The sequence below is a fragment of the Hylobates moloch genome, unplaced genomic scaffold, assembly GCF_009828535.3.
Source record: "Hylobates moloch isolate HMO894 unplaced genomic scaffold, HMol_V3 SCAFFOLD_4, whole genome shotgun sequence".
Taxonomy (NCBI): Eukaryota; Metazoa; Chordata; class Mammalia; order Primates; family Hylobatidae; genus Hylobates; species Hylobates moloch.
Genome location: NW_026652279.1, coordinates 60,421,884 through 60,443,678, shown reverse-complemented (window position 1 = coordinate 60,443,678; position 21,795 = coordinate 60,421,884). Strand labels below are relative to the sequence as shown.

The 21,795-nt window shown below is 32.6% G+C and overlaps 2 protein-coding genes across 11 annotated transcripts in view; both read right to left on the bottom strand.

Annotated features, from left to right (window-relative positions):
* IMPG2 (interphotoreceptor matrix proteoglycan 2) overlaps positions 1-8,382 on the bottom strand; it is a 105,793-nt gene extending 97,411 nt beyond the window's left edge. The window contains exons 1-2 of the mRNA XM_032150298.2: positions 8,298-8,382; positions 7,594-7,842 (exon numbers count right to left, since the gene is read on the bottom strand). Of these exons, the coding sequence (XP_032006189.1) occupies positions 7,594-7,842; positions 8,298-8,382 (334 nt within the window). The remainder of the gene's footprint in view (positions 1-7,593; positions 7,843-8,297) is intronic.
* Positions 8,383-12,307: 3,925 nt separating this feature from the next.
* Positions 12,308-21,795, bottom strand: part of SENP7 (SUMO specific peptidase 7) — a 187,914-nt gene continuing 178,426 nt past the window's right edge. For all 10 annotated transcript variants that reach the window (XM_032150288.2, XM_032150292.1, XM_032150295.2 and 7 more), the window contains 7 exons: positions 21,696-21,788; positions 20,907-21,031; positions 19,233-19,285; positions 17,528-17,571; positions 17,360-17,428; positions 16,556-16,706; positions 12,308-14,116 (listed from right to left, as the gene is read on the bottom strand). In XM_032150288.2, coding sequence (XP_032006179.1) covers positions 13,979-14,116; positions 16,556-16,706; positions 17,360-17,428; positions 17,528-17,571; positions 19,233-19,285; positions 20,907-21,031; positions 21,696-21,788 — 673 coding nt within the window. In that variant the 3' untranslated portion in view covers positions 12,308-13,978. The remainder of the gene's footprint in view (positions 14,117-16,555; positions 16,707-17,359; positions 17,429-17,527; positions 17,572-19,232; positions 19,286-20,906; positions 21,032-21,695; positions 21,789-21,795) is intronic.

Below are 21,795 nucleotides of genomic sequence, written 5' to 3'. Positions count from 1 at the left end.
ACCGGATAGCCACATGCAAAATAATAAATTTAGATCCTTACATCATATACAAAAAAAAATCAACTCGAAATAGATGAAAAACTTAAATGTACACACCAAAACTATAAAACTCTTAGAAAGAAATACAGGAATAAATCTTTATGACCTCAGGTTCAGCAATGGATTCTTAGTTATGACACCAGAGGCTCAAAAAAATAGATAAGTTGGACTTTGTCAAAATAAAAAACTTTTGTGCATGAAAGATACCATCAAGAAAGTGAAAAACAACCCACAGAATGGGATAAAATATTTTCAAATCATTTATCTGATAAGGGATTTATAGCCAGAATAAATAAATTACAGCTCAATAATAAAAAGACAACGTAATTTAAAAATGGGCAAAGTTCTGAACAGACATTTTTCAAAGGAAGATATACAAATGTAAATAAGCATATGAAAAGTTGAATGTTATTAATCATTAGGGAAATGTAAATCAAAATCACAACGAGCCATCATTTCAAACCTATAAGAATGGTTATACTTTAAAAAAAAAAAAAAAGGAAAACAGTGCTGGCAAAGATGTGACTAAATCAGAACCCCTATACACTGCTGGTGGGATATAACACAGTACAGTCACTTTGGAAATTAGTCTGACATTTCCTCATGTAATTATAGAGTTACTGTATGACCCAGAAATTCTACTCCTAGATAAATACCTAAGAGAAATGCAAACAACCCAAATGCCCATTGACTGACAAAATGTGATCTATCCATACACTAAAATATTATTGGACCATAAAAAGGAATAAAGTACTGATACATGTACAACATGGATGAACTTTGAAAGTAATATGCAAAGTGAAAGAAGCCAGTCACAAAAGACCATATATTATATGATCTTATTGTATGATATATCCAGAATACACCATTCTGTAAAGACAGAAAGTAGATTAGCGTTTACTTAGGCCTGGGAAGAGGGGGAAGGGAGATAAAAGGATAAAAGGATGATAGCTAAAGGGTCACATGTTTCTTTTTGAGGTGATAAAAATGTTCTTAAACTGACTGTGGTGATTTGGTATATCTGTGAATATACTAAAAAGCCACTTAATTTTGTAGTATGAATGGGTAAATTGTATAATATATGAATCACATCCCAATAAAAGCTGTAAAAAAATGCGATTCCCTCTGGAAAGGGAATGCATCCTTAATCCAATGGCTTTTCAGTTAGGAGCTATCTGACAAGAAGGTTCAACGAACTAACTTGGAATAACAGGATTCAGAATGGTTACAAGTTCTGAAGCATTTGCACAGAAAGGAGAAACCTAGATAGGACGCTGTAGGCAGAAGAGAGAAGAGCAAAATCAGCATGACCTCCAGGCAAAGAGGTACTAAGGAAGGTAAAATTCCATCACTGATAAATACTGCATACTTCACTACTTGGCCTGTAACTAAACAGTTCAGAATTCCCATCCTTGTCAAATAAGGATATTATAGCCTTTAGTAACTTCTGAAGAGAGCTTTCTATTTTGAGAAGATAACTAATGTACAAATGGCCTCTCTTCTGGCAGAAATAACCTGCCCTGGAAACTAGTGGTGGAACGGAAAATGTTATAATATTCTGAAGAAAATGCCAGCATTTAACCTGTCTTTAATCCTTCTACTAGATCTCCAGCTGTGTCTTATCTAAAACTTAGGAATCCAGAAATCCAGCATGGAATTATCTTTTTTTAGTGTAATATATTTTCCTTTCAGAATTGTGGAGCCCAAAGCATATGGAATAGTCTATTTTGGTGCAATAAGGCAAGAAAAAGAAATATAAGGTATAGAAATTGCTAAGTAATATAACTATATTTGTAGATGAAATAATTATCTATGTAGAAAGCCCTAAGGAACATACCCAAAAAAACTACTAGAACTGGTAAGTGAGTTCAGAAAAGTTGCAGGATAAAAGGCCAATATACAAAAATCAGTTGTATTTCTATACACTAGCAAGGAATAATCAGAAATTACATTTTTTAAAAATCACTAACAATAGCATGAAAAAATGTGAAATCCTTACAAATAAATCTGATAAAAGAGATGCAAGATCCATACACTAAACAAAACATGGGTTATATGTTCCTTCCATTCAATCAATAACATTGTCATTTATTTGGGATCTACAATGGCCCTAGAACTCTTAGCCAAATTCACCAAAACCTTTAAATATATTTTATATTATTATCATTCCCATTTCAAGGGTGAAGAAACTAAGATTTTAACAAATTGAATAATATTCCTAAAAACAAAGAGCCAATAAACTTGTATCTCAGACTCAGATTTGCATAGCCCTGTGGCTCAAATATTGCATGCGACATACGTACGCTAAAATGATTATTTGTTGTCTATTTGAAATTGAAATTTAACTGGGTGTCCTGCATTTTTATTTGCTAAATCTGGTAACTATATGTATCAGTCAAGTATGGGCTGTGGATGGCTTCACTCCTTAGGACTCTAGACTTGCATAGTAGGTTTTAAACAAATGAAACTATACCCAGCGTTTGGGTCCTGAGACCTTCCATAGGCTGTTTCCCACTCTGATTCACTGGAAAATGCCAACTCATTCTTCAAAATCCAGGTTAACTAACTTCTATCACCCTAGGCATGGACGGCCATTCCCACTTGTGTCCTTCCCACATATATACTTTGTACATACCTTTACTATTGCACACTCTACAGTGTTTTAATTACTGTGGTTAATACTATACCTGGTAGAATCAGTATAAATAAGATTTCACGTGTAAATTAACAAATGAATAAATGAATGAATAAAAATCAGAAAACATCCCTGAAAGAAACTGAAGATGACCTAAATAAATGGAGGGATATATCATGTTCATAGATCAGAAGACTCAATATAGGTTGAACATCCTTAATCCAAAAATCCAAAATGCTCCAAAATATGAAACTTTCTGAGTGCCAGCATGATACCACAAGTAGCAAATTCCACACCTGACCTCTTTTGATGGGTGACAGTCAAAATGCAGGCACACTAGACAAGAGTACCCAAGGGAAAAAAGACTATCCCAGCTCCCTTCAGCTGTGTTATATCTTTTTTGCCCACGTCCAGATTACTCCACCAGGCCATAAAATGGCATCCATGGAGCCCAGACACACGAACAACAGTAATAAATAAAGTATGTTGTACAATAACCTTTAATCAAAACAGAATTGTAGAGAGAAACTAGAAGCCTGCCATTGTTTGTTGTTACTGTTGTTTAACAGCTGAGGCAGGTATTCTGGTGATGCCACTGTTCTGCTTAGTACCCTGAACACATTCTTCTTCACTGTATTAACAGTATAGCATATTTTTTACTGTGAAGTACTGATATGTAAATAAGTGTAAGAAAATGATTGCTTTTTGGTAGCATGTAAATTCAGAGTCAGGAACGATGATGATGCCAAACAACTACAGACTGTCCACGTGGGTGCCTGAAATAGTGACACCTTTGCTTTCTGATGGTTAAATGTTCAAAAACTTATTTCGTGCACAAAATTATCAAAAATATGGTATAAAATTACTTCAGATAAGTGTATAAGGTGTATATGAAACATAACTGAATTCTGTGTATAGATTTCAGTCTCATTCTCAAGATATCTCATGTCTATGCAAATATTTACAAATCCAAGAAAATCTGAAACTCACAACACTTCTGGTCCCAAGCATTTTGGATGAGAAATAGTCAATCTGTATTGTTAAGATGGCAGTTCTCCCCAAATTGATCTATAGAATGAAACACAATCCCAATCAAAATTTCAGCAGCACTTTCGTAAAAATTGGTAAGCTGATTATTTCATATGGAATATAAAAGGCTGCATAACCAAACAAATTTGAAAAAAAAACAGAAGTTGGAGGACTTGCACTACCTGATTCAAGACCTATAATAAAGCTTACAGTAAATAAGACACTATGGTATTGGCATAAAAATAGACAAATAAGTGGAACAGAATGAAGAGGGCAGAAATAGATCCACCATATATAAACACTGATTTTCAACAAAGGTGCAAAAACAAGAAAGGATAATCTTTTTTTAACAAATGGTATTGGAACAATTAGCTATGCATATAAAAATATTAACTTTGATCCATATGTCATAATCAAAAATTAAAGAAGATTACAGTTTTAAATCTAGAACCTAAATACAGTAAAAATTCTACGGGAAAAGACTGAGAAAGAAAAAACTTTGTGATCTTGGGTTAAGCAAACTAAGATCAAAAACTAAAAGGATAGTCCCCCAAAAAGCCTGATAAATTTGACTTTATCAAATGTTAAAACTTCTGCTCCTTAAAATACATCATGGAGAAAATAGAAAAGACAAGCTACAGATTGCAAGAAAAATGTATGCAAAGTATATGTTTGACAAAGAACGTACATTTAGAACACATTAAGAACTATTACAACTCAATAATAGAAAAGCAACCCATTTTTTAATGGCAAAATATTCAAATAGACTCCTCACTAAAAAAAGATATATAAATGACAGATAATTATGTAAAAAAATGTGCTCAAAATTGTTAGTCATAATTGGTTAGGAAAATGCAAATTAAAACCACAATAAGATATACATCCACTGGAATGGCTAAAGTTAAAAAAGACCAACTATACCAAGTGTTGAGAGGATGTGAAGAAAATGGAATCCTACTACACTGTTGGTGATACAGTAATATTGGAAAACTTGACAATTTACTGGAAAGTTAAACATATACCTATCATGTGACCCAGACGTTCCACTATTATTACTCAATAGAAATGAAAATATGTTCACAGAAAAACTTGTACTCAAATAACCATAATTTCTTTCCCTGTAATCAGTAATAACTAAAAACAACCCAAATATCCCATATGGTGGTATATCTGTAATATAGAATACTACCCAACAATAAAAGCTAACAAACTATTGATACACAAAAAAATGCATAAATTTCAAAATAATTACACTGAGTAAAAGAAACCAGACCAAAAAAAGAGTATATACCAAAGAGTATGTTCCATTTATATATAAAAGTATAGAAAATGCAAACTAATACATAGTGATAGAAAGCAAATTCATGGTTGCCTCAGTATTGGGGTAAGGAGAGGTAGTGAGGGAGGTGGGCATTATAAATGGTCATGAAGAAATGTTTAAGAGTGATTGATAGGTTTATTATCTTAACTATAATGATGGTTTCAAGGGTAAATTTGTCAAAACTAATGAAATGGTATACTTTAAATATATGCAGGCTATATTTCATTAAAATACACCTCAATAAAGCTATATTTTAAAAAGTCCAACAACGAGTATTTTTTTAAAAAAAGAGGGGCATCCTAGTACGCTGTTTAATTTTACAAAACATTAGGTTAAATATAGTTGTGTCTTGCTTAGAAACAATTTTCAAATTTGTTACAACAACTAGCAATTGATACCAAATTCTCTATGAAGGAAAAATTGAGCAAACCGTTAGACTGAATTAGCTTGGTAGAAAGAGCTAAGATCCTTAGTTGGATATTGAATAACTCCCTCCCTCTAAATTGCAAACATTTGGTGTTAAGGGCATAATACAAATTATCTCTTCAAAATCAAGCAAGACCTATGTTGAAATACTCATTTCTCTCAATTTTTAAAAACATAACAAATGAAATATTTATTCTTTACCATGACAGTAACAGCTATCTCAGCTATAATCTTGATGTGGTGTGCCAACCATTTTAGCTGTATAAGATCCCTTTTCAAGGATCCTACTCATACCATCTGTATTTTAAAATCAATTATTCTAGGAACGCTTTATGTTCATTTTTGTCAGCTTCTTTTTCTACAGTATCTCTTGAATTTATAAAAACAAGAGCAAAGCAATCAAAAGGTATGACCAAATCCCTTACATGATTGGTTATTTCCTCTTCACTATTTAATCAGTTCCCAAAATACCAAGATATTCTTATTTTAAAATAATATAAAGTACGGTGAGACCCCATCTCTACTAAAAATACAAAAAAAAAAAAAAAAAAAAAAAAAAAAACTAGCCGGGCATGGGGGCATGTGCCTGTAATCCCAGCTACTTGGGAGGCTAAGGCAGGAGAATCACTTGAACCCAGGAGGTGGAGGGTGCAGTGAGCCAAGATCATGCCACTGCACTCCAGCCTGGGTGACAGAATGAGAGTATGTCCCAAAAAATAGTAATAATAAATAATAATAATAATAATATAAAGTAAAAATCCAGGTGGTAGAAATCGAATCTTGATAAATTATTAACTGTCATTCTCATTCACCTTCAGTTCCTTTATTCTCTCCCCACTGTCTTTGGAATTTTCCATTTCTGGCATATGGCCTATACTCAAAATGCCAGGTCTGTGGATCTCCATTTAAAAAGTAAAAGGAAAGCTTATTGCATAGTAATGTTTGATAGCTCCCAAATACAATCAAGAAATAGAAATACACTCATAACAAAGAGCTGCCAATATAATACACTGTACTACTTTAACAAAAATATCAAATAAATATGTGTAATAGCTGGTATTATATTAAATTTTTATTGTGTTTTTAAAACTTTGATGAGAAGGGAAGAAGGGAAGGACAGGAAGAGGAAAATAAAGAAGATAAAGTAGCAGCTCAGACAGAAGGTTCATATAATCCAGTGCCTGGAAAACTCGAGCTCAATAAACATTTGTTGAATTAATTAATGAATAAATGCATGAATTTAAAAGCCTCATTTTACAATCACTTCATCATCTATCTTCACCTTGTTTACTAACATCACATCCATATTGTGGCTTTCTATTGGTTTTTGAGCAGTAAAAAGCAAAGTTTGGGAATCCTTCAAATGTCTAAGGGACATACTAAGGTCAGTTAAGCAATGTTAGTAAATATATGAGAAACAGAATTGACTTACATAAAAAGTATGAGATCAAGAATACTGTTTAATTAAAGACAAAATAAAATGTGAGAGTTTGAGAAATGCCATCATTTTAGATGTGAAAATTTTATGTGTACCAACTAGAAAGCAACCTGCGTGAATCTGCAGAATATCTAAACTATAAAATATAAACATTATATTTGTATATATAATAACTATTAATAAATAGGCAAGCAGGTGAGTATACTTTGGTAAAGCTATTTTGTGGGTATACTTAGGCATTTACTGTAATGAAGAAGTAAAAATTAAAATTAATGTAGCCCAAAACATAAACTGGTATTGTGCTTAAAAAGATTTAAGACATTTCCTCCCTGAATATGTTAATGAAATTAATGAAAGACATCTTATTGTGACTGCCCTCATGTGAAAAAAGTTTCTCACATTAACGCACCAAAAGCTACAAACTCAAATCATCAAAGTGTTCTTCCTTTGGTTAAGTGCATGTCATTATTAAATGATACTATTGCCTTAACTGGAGGGCACTGGAAAAAAAAAAAAAAACCTTCTCTCTTAATGTAAACTGTTCTTTGAAGTTACATTAACACTATATTCTTAGCAGTAGAAAGGTTAGTTTTGGCTCAGTCCCGTCTAAATTATCATAAATTTTGATTTACAATGTTACCTAACAAATGATTAAACTATGTTTGAATTTCATTATGGAGCTGAAGGATTTGGATGTTTGCTTACCTCGGACTTTAAAATACTTCACATGATTTGCCACAGCCTCTGCAACACTTTCATCTGGGCAGATTTTTACTCCATTAGGAAACAGAATAGATCTCCGCCTTCTGAGTAACCACTGTCTTTCAGTTTCTCTGCGGTCCAGAGGCTGTTTCTTTATGGTAGCTAGAGAAAGGTCTGTTGATTCTTCAGGCAGGAGAAAAGAAACTGCACTCTTGGGTTCTTGGATCTCCTCTAAAGATAAGTAGGTTTGTGCTACAGAGTGAAAGTATAGTCAAGTCTTCGATAATGAAGATATAGTACAAAAAGTAACAACTAAAGAAAAACTGACACTTGTACTACATTAAGATATAGAAGCCAGTGCCCAAATCATAGGCAGGCATGCATATCTAAGGAAAAGAGGAGTGAGGCAGTCCATCTTTTTCCATTTAACTCCCACTCCTTTCATTCAAGATTGTTATCAAAATCAAGTAAATACACATCCAATTTCAACACAATAAATAAAAGTATGGTTTAAGCCAGAAATTACTAATGAGGGAAAACCAAAATTATTGGAGATATTTTAAAATGGTTTAAATGAAGCAATATCAAAGATTAATAAAGTAGCATTTGGTTCCATTTGTTACAGCAATCACATCAAATAATGCTATTTTTGAAGAGCATATACTACAGATATGGAAAGATAAAAACAAATGTAGATTTTTAAATACCTGTTAATGATGGAAAGTCTCCTTCTATCAGGATAAATATCAAAATACCCAGAGAAATCTTCCCAAAAAGAGGAAACATAATCATTTGGGCCAAAACCAAAGGAATGAGGACAGAACCCTTGAGTGTCCAAATCCTTGAAACTTCCAATAACAAAGAGTTATAGGAAAGACCTAACGTTTAAAAGTCTATGTTTGAGAATGAACAACCACTTCAAAACCATTATAAATTTGCATAAAGAAAAATGGTTGTCCTTTCAAAGTAGCTCTCACTTCTTTTCTGAAATAACCAGCATGCTATAAAAGCTGGTGAGATAAGCTAATTAGAACAGATGGAGAGAGACAATTTCTTTATTCTAATCTACCTAAGCTCTTTACTAACACTCTCCTTGCCTTTAACAAGCAGTCCACTAAGAATAATGTGTTTCACATATAATTCACTGATTTTTCCAACTTTTCTGAATCCGTTAGTTGAACCTGATAGATTCACGTTTTCTGGGTTTTCCTAGGGACTAAGATGTATAAGCATAAAATGTCCAGACTGACTATATCTACCTATTTCAATAATACAGAGCTACATACAAAACAAATTTAGTTTTTGTAATGAAACTATTCTCTTGCAAATTTCCTTCCTTGATAGAAAAATCATTTACTTTGTCTCCTTCCTCACCTATAAAATGGAATAGAAATAGTAAAGTCATGGTAGAGCTAATGTGAGGATTAAATTAACTAACTAACTAATTCAATCTTCACATTGCTTAGAATAGTGCCCGGAACATATTAAGCACTTAATATAAATGATAGCTGTGCAATAACTTTGTTGTTTAATTTGCCATTAAATGTGAGGCCCAGAGTGTTTATCTATATGAGGAACTCTTAACCAAGAAAAGATTTTCTCTGCAGATGAAATTCTCTATATTAGAATAGTTTTTTAAATCAAATAAACCTAGTAGAAAGCAATTCATCAGAATCCCTGTGGAAGCTAGGATTTACTATCAAATAGCAATGAAATTATATTTTATTTCATGTTATCTCTGGGAAAATTATCTGAAAAAAAGTGTATTGTAAAGATCTAAACCACATTTCTCTTGAGAATCCTTGACTAATTGTGTTAGCTAAATCACCCTCAATGTTATTTTATGCTTTAGGAAAAGCTCAAGTATATTTTTTCAATACAGCCTCAAATAAACCACATTTTCAGCCTTTATAAAAGGTAATAAACCTAAATGACCATTAAATACATTTGCATACTTGCATTTGCAAAATACTGGTAAGTTTATAAGAAACTTATATGCCAAATTTATTGTATGAGTAAGAGAAAAAAGCCGAAAATTTTATTAGCTGAGTCAAAGTTTAATCTTAAGAAAAGCTTCATATTAACAATTCAGAACAAGGGACAACTCTTAGGTAACAAATATTAGTTGGAAATTATTCTTTTTGATGGCCTTGACCAAAAAGCTAAAAAAACTTCTGAGAATCGTAGTAATCTAGAAAGATTCCTGTTTTTAGATTGAGAAAACCTGGACTCAAATCCTGGTTTTATCACTTAATATTTGATTTTGGTAAATAACCTAAGCTCTTTGAGCCAGTTTACTCACCAAAGAAATTACATGTGATAATCTCTACCTGTATCACAGGGTCGGTGTTAAGAATTAAGAGACATGAAACTTCTCTGTAAACTACTGCATTTGTATTACTAGTAAACTTTGTAAACAGTAATTGTTTTACATTACAAGTGTTCACAGAATCCAAAGGTGTTTCAAGCTTTGAAATTCTATTTTGTTCAAGCTCCAAAATAAATTTTCCATTAACTTATATTTCAAATAGAGAATTCACATAAAAACTTCAAAAACATTATATTATGTTCTATAAAATATAGTTGGTATAATTTCAGAAACCTGTACTTTAAAAAAAGAAATATAAGAAATTAGATGGGTTCATCTGTTTCTAAATATGGTCATCATTTTGCAAATTCAATTTAACTTGACATTTATTTGTAACTTTTAACTGCATCATTCTTAGAATAACTGTATCTATGATACAAAGCCGGTGATGCCTGCTATAAGTTTGTGTCATAGGAATCCAAAAGCAAGAGTAACTCCAACTAGAAAAAAGCAAGGGGGTCGGGGGGAAACAGGGGGTGGGTATTTCAGCTGTGCCTTGAATGGCCTACTTGGCATTTCAGTATTTTAGTGGGCAGAAGTAAGGATTGTTAGTGGGAAGAACTAACAGGAGAAATCCCTGGTCGTGATCATTAAGGTGGAAATGTATACTGTTTATAAAGAAAATAGGAAGATATTTGCTACAGCAGGCAGGATAGGAGCATACAGCAAATAGGTTGGGAATGAAGGCTGAAAAGTTGAGACTGATTATGGAATATCTTCAAAGTTTTAGCAAGAATTTTGGATTTTTACCTACAGATGAAACATTATCTCTCTAATGTTTAATTACTCAAAAAAATATATTCTTTGAGTTTTTATTTAAGGAGATTCTTTTTAGGTAATATTTTAAAATCTCATAGGATGGTCCTTGAACCTTTTTATGCTTCAAGAAATGTCCCAGAATCACAAGCATATGAGAAACTAAACATAAAACTCTGTGCTTCAGAGACAACAAATACAGATTCCTTCATCTAAACTTAATTACAAATCAGTCAAGGATCATTTATTGACTCAACAAAATTTTCTGAGTGTTTACTATATGCTACTAAGATACTTAATGCCGGAAATGGAAAAATGCTTCCAGTCTTTGAGGAGCTTACAGTCTAACGAGAAAAACGTGTATACAAATAATATAAAACAGTAATTAGAGAAGTATATACAAATTGCTATAGGGGAGCAGGAGGGGGAATGAACTATTGTTTGAGTAGGTGTAGGGGTGGTAACATTTACGTTCAATTTTGAAAAAATAAAGTTCACAAGAAGTGGTGAAAAGGTATGGAGGTACAATGTCACAACCCCCACTCCACACAACTATCTATAGTCTTGGGTTCAAAGTGATATTCACACTCATGGGACAACAGTCCAAAATGTGGCTCCAGACCTACTTTGTAGAAAAATATGGCACAGAAAACAGTGTTATAATAATAATTTCAAGTAAAGTACATCTTCATCTGTAGTCTTTATAGGAGCCCTGATTTTTCCAGCCCCCAAGAAGGATGCACTAAGTTGTAACAGAAGAGACCACCTGGGTGGGAGCAGGCCACAGAAGCAGACAGAAGCCTCATGAACACACAGAACTGTGCCTCTTAACAACGCATGGGCAAAGTTTCCAAATTTCCACAAAGGACAAGCTTAGTTACAAGAGACTGCAGAGGGAAGTATCTAAATGCATGAACAAATAATTTTATACAACTGCAAAAGTAGAGGACAATGGAAAGATGAGAATAGGACATAGGCTGGAACAAGATTAAGGATGGGCTCTATATGCCAAGTCTAAACCTATTTTTCCTCTTGGCATAAAAGAAGTTGATTCCAAAAGATATTAAACTTTTTTAAACTCCTAATTAGGTGATTGGATATGATTTAAATAACTTCTTTTTTTAACATCCCAAGAGCTGTGAAATTAAAATAATATTATCTTCTCTAGGAAGGCCTGCTTTGTTCACTAACAACCCTCTCTCTACCTCTCTACCTCCTCACTAACATACACACACACACACACACACACACACACACACACACACACACCCTTCTAGGCTGAGCTCCCTCCTGCATTCCCAAAGAAACTCTATGGTTGTTCTTACCAGAAAATATTTAAAATGTCCACATGTCCATAAATGACTCAGGAACAAATATCATTCATTTTTTGTGCCTAGCAAAATGCCTGCTAGTAGTAGATGCTAAAATAATTTCCCTGAACTGAAATTACACTCAAATAAACTATATGCTTATTAAAATATGAAGAAAAATTAATATAAGCATCAATTTCATAATATACACAGAGCAGCATACAACTGGAAATTTATTTCTAACAGTAGCTCAAGTTTCTTAAGGAAAAAAATTACACCTCAATTTAATGAATTGGAAATATGTTTAATATAAAACACTGATATCCTCAAAACATTACTTGCATATTAATTTAGGAAAATGAATTTTAAACAATCTTCAAAACATGATAAAGGACAGTGATATCTTTGAAAAACATACAAACAAAAATGTTAAGAAATCACAAGATGTCTTATAGACTTGCTTTCCCAAAATTAGATGTACAAAACAATAGTCACCTTTAAAAGTACCCCCTAACACACACAAATTGGGAATGAAATATGTAATTATAACCATCTTTATATGAAATATCCAAACAACAACTATCTTTAATAATATAAAGATAGTGACAAAATCAACAAAAGCTAAGAACAGTGAGGCTTAACTGACCTCTATTCATATGATTTTGAAATAAAATGTTCAGACTTTCTAGCTTTATCTTAATTTGCCTTTGCTTCACTGCTTTATGTAGTTATAATGTAAATCTAAGAGATGCTTAAAACAGATTAAAATAATATTGTTAAAAAACATTTTTCTTATCTGAGAAAATACAATATAATCATATCTCCCTCAAAATACTCCTGATAAGATTAGAAAGTTCTGAAGTGTTTAATCATATATAATGCCACCATTATCACATGAATTCAGAACTGTTACCTGAATATTTAATAAAAAATTAAGTTCCATGAGGATCATAGGTCTCTAAAAGCTACAATTTAAAAATATAAAAGCAACGAGAGCAATCTGGCTTTGCAGATGAATACTGGGTAAACTGAGCTATAAAATTATATATTTAATTCTAACCATTAATAAATAGGACTGAGGACTTTCTTTGTTAAAGTTATGAGGACACCAATTTTATCTTCTATATTACAGAAACTATAGATAAATTCCATGATAATGTAAGAGTGAATATTTATATAGCAGTACCTCAAGTTGAGCTACATGTATAATTTTTAAAAAACTATTTTGCACAGGTAAAATTTTTTGTTTCAAATTTTACCCTGAACAAATGAACTAAATTATAAGATACATATGACATCAAAAGAAATGAAAAAAAAAATAGAGCAGAGTAATCGCATTTAGCAATTGAGAATAATAAGCTGCACTTTAAAAGAGCGAATTTTTATCATCTTCCTAACATTATGAATGTCTTTTTGTTACATACAGAAGGGATGCCGTAAATGGCATTTTCTGAAGCCTTGCTACTAAATTCTTTTTTAAAAAAATACACAGTATTCATACTGCACGCTTGAGCTGCAAATAATAGAATTACAATATGATGTGACCTGTCAGCAAATTTGCCAAGCACTGGGGCTGGCACCAGGGAGGCTTTAACTCCCCTCAGCACCCAGTCATGTGGAAGTACAGATCACGTAAGTTTTATTATCTACAAAACATTCCCATATTACATATGCTATTGCATAATCCAATCATATTTACTCAGAAAAATATGAAATATTTATAAAATTTTAATTTATATCTAATAAGTTTATCTATATCACCCCCATTCCCACTCCATCTATGAGATCCCAACAATTCTAATAATGTATCCTATGTGTTTTAAATAATGTTCCAATGACTTATCATAAAACTACTGCAAGTTATTTTCTTCTCTGTGAGCTGGCTAACACAAATGCTGGTAAGAGGCTTTCCAGTAATCTTAGAGAACATCTGTGTCATGTTTGTACAGATTAACTAGCTACTGCTGCCCTTCTGTTGCTGTAAATGAAGTTTCAAGATGAGCTCTCGAATATCTTCCCGTTTGGTCTTTATTACATGACGAGGAAACCACTTCTCCAAATGAATTGGAAGTTCAAAGTTAACAATAGGATCCTAATGAGAGAAAAAAAGAGTGCAATCACTTTAGCAGCATAATTTCAAATTTGTTTTAATTTCATTTTTATAAGAAATGACAAATTGCTGACTTTTTTAAAATAACAATTATATTAAGACACAATTCACATAGTACAATTCACCAATAGCATACAATTAAGCATTTTTAGTATGTTCACAGCACAACCACTTCCACGATCAATTTTAGAACATTTTTATCAAATTGTTAACTTCTAAATATCAAAATTAAATACTCTGTTCTGCTACAATGTATGTTTAAGTGAATTAGCACAGACAGAATTGGTAAATAAAGAATGATTCAGAAATGAAGTTGGTTTTATCAGAACTTTTCCCAACATGTTAAGATTTTGAACTATTAAAGAGAAAGCCTTAGTAGCAAATGAAAAATCTCAGATTAAAAATGGAAAATCCTGCAAAGTGCCTTCTTCCAGTGTAAGAAATAGCTGACTTATGGCTTCAAGAATCACTACCATTTCAATGACGTTAAGCTTAACCAGGAAATTGCAAATTGCAACCACGGGACGTTCCCTCTGTGTTTAAAAAAAAAAAAAAAAAAAGATTTCTGAAAAGGGCTATCCTTAGCACATGTTTATAAACTTGATAAAATTATTAGAAGCCAGAGGTAAAAAGGACTTATATCTTGAAGAAGGAATTAAGAGCCCGGGGTGTAAGGCTGAAAGGATGGACTGATTGTGAGTCCAGAAGCAAATGCTAGTGGAGATTTACTGTGCTAATATTTTTATTAAAAGTAATATTATTTTTATTAGGACTTACTTACAAAGTCCCATAGGTTTTGAGCGGTCTGCCTTAAGCCCATGTTTTAAACCTAAGCTATCTTATATTAGTGCATCAAATTTACAAAACACGAGGCTTAGATTTTTGAAGGTTTTCCCAGGAATCTTACATGGTGCTTCATCCTGTATTAGATGTATATTCTATTGACTGGGCTATATAAAGTAGAATTATGTAACAAACAAACTCGTTATATGTTATGTAATAAGGCAATTTGGATATTCAAAACACAAAATCAAATCCATTTGGAAAGGGTATGAGAGGGCCAGAACCTGACACCCTATGATGAAGTTCCAGTGTGGAATAAAAAAGGGAGAAAAGAAACAAACCTAATAGATATTTAATGATTTCCAAAATGTGTACTGTATTTTAATATATATTATCCTTCCTCTCTCATATTAAAGACATCAAAAAGTTGTAGCTGCATACTATAACTCTCATACTTTCAAAGTACCGTTAAGCATTCTCCAAGCCGACTTCTGGTCAAAAACATCCTGCTACTAGATCCATCTTCGTAAATAATAGTGGTAATGACTAAAGTAATGAGATGACAGTTCAAAAAGCAGAGTGCTTCCTTGCTATTTAAAATTTCATCTTTAATACTGCTACAGTTCCTACAAAGTCTCAGTGAACTAGAAAATAACACCTATGTTTGTCATTGTACTTCTCCAGCTATAGTTTTCTGAGCTTCTTGAATAAACGGATCTTTTCATTTTAGAAAATTTTATTTAAAATACTGTCTCTGCCCTATTCTCTTTCTCTCCAATCTTGCTGGGACTCCAGTAACATGTAAATTATACCTTTCAAACAGTAAATTATACTGTTTCATATTTGTCTCTTAAGCTCTGTTCTCTTCTTCACATTCTTTTTTCTCTCTGGGCTATAGCTGGAGTTCACTAATCCTATCTTCTACTGCATCTAGTCCTCTATTAAACTCGTCCAATAAGTTCTTAATTTCAGATATGTCATTATACATCTTCAGCTCCGGAACGTCTATTTGATTTTTTTTTTGTATACTCCATGTCTTCATCCATTTTATCTTTGGCTTTATCTTCTCTAACCTATTAATTAAATCATTTTAAAGTTCTTATCTGCTAATTACAGTATCTGGATCACCTGTGGTTCTATTTCTTTCTCTTTTAAAAAAAAATCTTGATTACCTGTAACATGTGCCTGCCTCTTTGCTTGCCCAGTGATATAGTTTTGCTGTGCCCCCACCCAAATCTCATCTTGTGGTTCCTATAATCCCCAGTGTGGTGGGAGGGACTTGGTAGGAGGTAACTGAATCATGGGGGCAGTTTCCCCCATGCTATTCTCCTGATAGTAACTTCTCATGAGATCTGATGCTTTTATAAGGGGCTTCCCCCTTCGCTCAGCTCTCATTCTTCTCCTTGCTGCTACCATGTAAAAAAGGACATGTTTGCTTCCCCTTCCACCATGATCATAAGTTTCCTGAGACCTCCCCAGCCATGCTGAACTGTGAGTCAATTAAACCTCTTTCCTTTATAAATTACCCAGTCTTGGGTATGTCTTTATTAGCAGCATGAGAATGGACTATTACACCCAGTAACTTGTGACTGTATGGTGGTAACTGTGAATTAAAAACTTATTTATAGCTTCACATACCTTGAAGAAGCTTTCCACATATTGCAATAAATATACTCCACAATCACTGCTATTGTCCTGTTTAGGAACTTTAGGGCATAGATCCACCATGTTTGCTTTGCTGAATTGACGATGAGTTTTTAGTTTAACTTCCCACTCTACCTCTAAATACCTGAAATAATGAACAAATAGAGTGACTAAAGTAGAAATCTCTTTATCAGTATGCAACATTTTCAGAAAGGCGGAAAAACATTTGTTGCCAGATGTGCTGTCTCAAGCCAAATTTCCAGACTGAATTTTATCAGTACAACCTACATCTTATGAGGCTCACAAGTACTACTTTAAAGAAAATATGTAATGTGATTTTCAAACTAAAAGCTAGACTTTTTTCAACAACTCAACTTTCATAACTCAACAAAGTAAACTAAGAAATCATTTTAAAAGTTTCATCATTAGTTTTTTCCAAGTACGACAGTAAATTACAAAATTACACATACATATATGCACATAATTATACAAATGTGAAAGAGTTCTTATTTTTTTCTAAAGTGGTACTTTTGATAATCAATGCAATGCTTCTTTATAAAACTATACTTTCTGTTCAATTATGAATACAAATTCTGTATTTACCTTTAATATAATCCTTTAGAAATATTAATACTTGACTATTAACAGAAGATATTTATTATTGATTAAATTTATAGGCTTGTTGAAACAGATAATAAAATATAATTCCTGATATAGTCTTTTCAATAATTCTGAAGGTAACTTCAAAATTATTGAGGTTTTAGATAACAGACTGAATGGTAAAATTGTCATACTTACTCTCGTAAATTCTGAACTGTGTTTTGTACAGAAGCAGCTTTCAAGGAATCTAGTATAAGAATACATGGCCTATGAAAAGCAAAGGACAAAATCAAGACTTACATACTTGTATACAAAGTATATCTAAATACCTCAAAAAACTGTATTATTATTACAGCATGTACCTACCTTTTACACATTTTCTTTGGTACTGACATATTCGACTCGGTACTCTGAAATAACAAAAATTTTTATGACTGCAATTAAAGCTATTTTGAATAACTTACTATTCAGTTACTCCTTTAAAGTGTTTCAAACTTTGAAATTAAAATTTCAAATAATAGTTATCTTCATCATCAAAAGTGAGCTAACTTCATTTTCCACAAATTTATTATACTGCTAAAACAGTAGGCTATATACTACTTTTACATGCGGTCTCAAGTAGTTAAGGAGTTTTAACTTGTCCTAAAAAGCAATCTGGAACTTTAATTACTTCCATTCCAAGTTATTATCTTAGGCGAAGATAAACAAGTTAATTTAACGTGTCTTTACATACATTCTCCAATTTATGATGTCAGCAGAGACACATTTCTTCCCTTTGAAGCATAAGATGCAGAACCTTAATCTATATTAAGGGAAAAGGGATGGGGAATTTTGTTTTGTTGATGTTGTTCGTTTTCTTCATAAGTTTGAGAAACCACAGATCAAACTTAAGCACATTTATTTAATACAGACCTTCTCAGTTCCTTCATTATTCTAACACACGCAATGGATCTCTAAGACAGAAAGAGTATACAAAGTTTGCCCAACTTAATTGACCTTGGAATCCTGCTTATCATGAACTGCGTCTTAGAATGAATATTCAAAGAAACTCAATTTGAGAAATCTGGCCCTAGAGGCAAGAAGGAATGCTCCTATTTTGCCGCTGTGAGAGCAGGAAAAGAAGCCTTCCTCCGTAAGAAGTGACAGTTCGTATCAGTGACAGTAAAGACATAGGCCTGTGCCAGGGAGTCTGCTGCTATTTGTACATACACACACACACACACACACAAAATCATTAAGTGGCAATCTTAATCAATTTAGAACACTGAATCTAGGCTACGCAGATCTGTTTGGAGCTCCAAATAAAGAAGAGTTAATGATAACTATTTTAGCCTAAGGAGTTACATGGATTCACTTTGAGTCTACCTTGAATGATTTTTACCAATAATTTTCTGGCCGGGCTCAGTGGCTCATGCCTCTAATCTCAGCACTTTGGGAGGCCCAGGTAGGCAGATCACCTGAGGTCAGGAGTTCAAGACAAGTCTGGCCAACATGGCAAAACCCCATCTCTACTAAAAAAAAGAAATACAAAAATTAGCCAGGCATGGTGGTGGGCACCTGTAATCCCAGCTACTTGAGCGGCTGAGGCAGGAGAACCGCTTGAATCCAGGAGGGGGAGGTTGCAGTGAGCCGAGATTGCACCATTGCACTCCAGCCTGGGTGACAGCAAGACCCCATCACAAAAAAAAAAAAAAAAAAAAAGGAAGAAAGAAAGAAAATAAAGTAGAATATATAATGTGCTTAAGATGATTAATTACCTAAGTTCAAAAAGTTACTGACATAATAAAGAATAAAAGTAAATCTGATCCTTAGAAATTAGAAAAGTAGTTAATCAAGATGAACATCAGATAAACTACTAAATAACCTAGAAAGTTAAGGCAAGCTAAACAGATATAAGAATAATAACTTATCTTGTTCTCTTCCCCAGCCCCACAAAAACTGTCAAAGAATCACAAAGCAGCACAATCTAATGACGGGCCAGCATAGCCCACCTAGCTATGCTCTATTTTATAGATAACATTACTATATTCATGAGTTTTCCTTCCTTCCCATCTGTAAAGAACACACTTACTTGGGAATCCTCTGCACTCAAAGATAGTGTCGAAGTAGTATGTAGATCATTATCTAGTTAGAAATAATTAAGCAATTATGAGTGTTTATTTTATGTTTTTATACCGGTAACTTAGAAAAGCTTAAAATTGTAATTTTTATGCAGTTACTGGATGCACAGTAAAAATACTGGAGATTTAATTTTTTTCATGATTAATGTTATGAATAAAATTCAATCAACAGATAAAACCGACAATGGTTGGCTGTTATCAAATAATAGGTAAACCCCAGAGCCATGATCTGAAATACCAGTTAGCTTGGCAATTCTCTATAAAAAGATAATCTTCAAAAATAGCTAATTAATCAAAATGTCTGCTATTTAATGCAGAAGGCAGTTAATCTGCCTAATAATGGTGCTTCTAACTATGACCATACAGTTTTGTGTAAGTACACATTTGAGGCTTAAGAGGTTTCAAGATAATTAAACATAATCAGTTGCTTCATCAGTTTTTCTTTTTCCCCACATTTTGGCCAGTATTAATGCTAACGGCTATTTTTAAATCAGCTTACTGCTTAGGCTACAGCTATAAAACACTTAATTTTGTTACTTTTTTCTCAAAGAAAGTAGGCTTATTTACTTTAGATTTTGGCTTGTAAGAAAACTCGTGGAAGAATTATAAGAGATCCTATATTACCTAGCCAAATTAATAGAGTCTACAAGAAATTAGATTAAGTAAAAATGGGGAATTTCAAGCACTGCCTGGAAATCAATGGCATGAATTCCTAGTCATGTTAGCAAACCTAGTGTATTTTTTTAAATGTTATAATACTATTAATTAGCTAGATTTTGTCATTCCACAATGTATATGTATTTCAAAATATCATGTTGTAGCCAGGTATGGTGGCTCATGTCTGTAATCCCAATACTTTAGGAGCCTGAGATGTGAGGACTGCTTGAGGCCAGGAGTTCCAGACCCACCTGGGCAACATAGTGAGATCCTATCTTTACAAAAAAAAAATTAAAAAATAAACCAGGTAAGGTGGTGCACCCCTGTAGTCCTGACTAATCAGGAGGGTAAGGCAGGCGGATTACTTGAGCCCAGGAGTTCGAGGTTGCAGTGAGCTATAATTGAGCCACTGTGCTACACCAAGACAACGTCTCTTAAAAAAAAAAAGTATGTTGTACATAGTAAATACATGCAATTTTATCTGTCAATTTTTTTAAGTTAAAACAAGCAAAAAATGTCAATGGAAATAATAATAATAATATATGGAATAAACATAAAATTTAGGGTAATGGTTACTTCTGGATTAAAGAAAGAAATGGGCGTGGTCACAAAGGAGATTATTATTATATCAGAAAAGTTTTAATTTCTTAATCCAGGTGAAACAGGTATTGATGTTGGTCATATTAGTTATACTTTTTTGTATGTTTGAAATATTTCATAAGATCGATAAGTAGTAATTTTTAAGTGCCATAATAAAACTTGATATAACAGTACAACTTCAGAATTATATTATGTCTATACATGAGTCTATCATTAAAAATTTCAGATTTTTTATTCATCCTGCTAAAGTAGGTAAGTAGGTTTAATGATAGTAAATAACTATACTACCGTTAACTTCATTTTCTTCCCTGTAACCATTAAATTATTGTCATCATTATTAAAAACACCATCTACGTTATGGACGTCACCTATTGTTTTGTTGTCATTTGGGGACTGCTGAGCCTGGGACTGCTGGGATACAGTTTGTGGAAAATCTTCATACACAGCTTCTTCTAACCATGGAAAACAAATGACTGCGAGATACCAGTGAGACCTGTTGAAAAAGAACTACAATCTTAATACCATGCAAAGTCTAAACAACATATAATATATTCTAGAGATACATCTGAGAAAGTGAGAATAATATTTCATATTAATTTTGAAGACATCCACTGTAATATCTCATTATAATATAGAGCATACATATCAACACAAATTAAATATGCGGAGTTACCAAGGCATAAGTAACACTATTTAGGGTAACAGCTGAGTAGTTCATATTTATTTACTTTCATACAATCAGTGTTTCCTATTAAGGATCTGCCTTAATAAATAGACTCTAGGCATTATTTTTTTTTGTATTGGTGCTTGAAGAGCTTTTCTTAAGTATTTGAAGATTCACTCAAAAATATTTTTATTTTTTTATTTAGAAAATTTTTTCTTAAATCCAAACGAAAAAACATTCAATGTCTCAGTCATTATAGTCTTGTGGTCATTTGTCACTTTATTTTTTTTCACTACTTTTACAACATAACCATTGTCAAACCAAAATCCAAGATAAGGAATTCATTGCCTTAGCTACATTTATAAAAAAAAAAATTAAAATAATACCTGAGATGTATGTGGCCATAATTTTTACTGATTATGAATCTAAAAACACTACAAAATTTTTTTCTGAGTTCTTCCCAATATGTTCTTAAATAATCTGAAATACTTACGACTCATTTACAGGTACAAAGATGTAATCTTTATTAAAAATGTTTATGTGACGAGTCCATGTTCTTACTCTTTTATGTCTTCTCTGTGCCATTCTGAGAA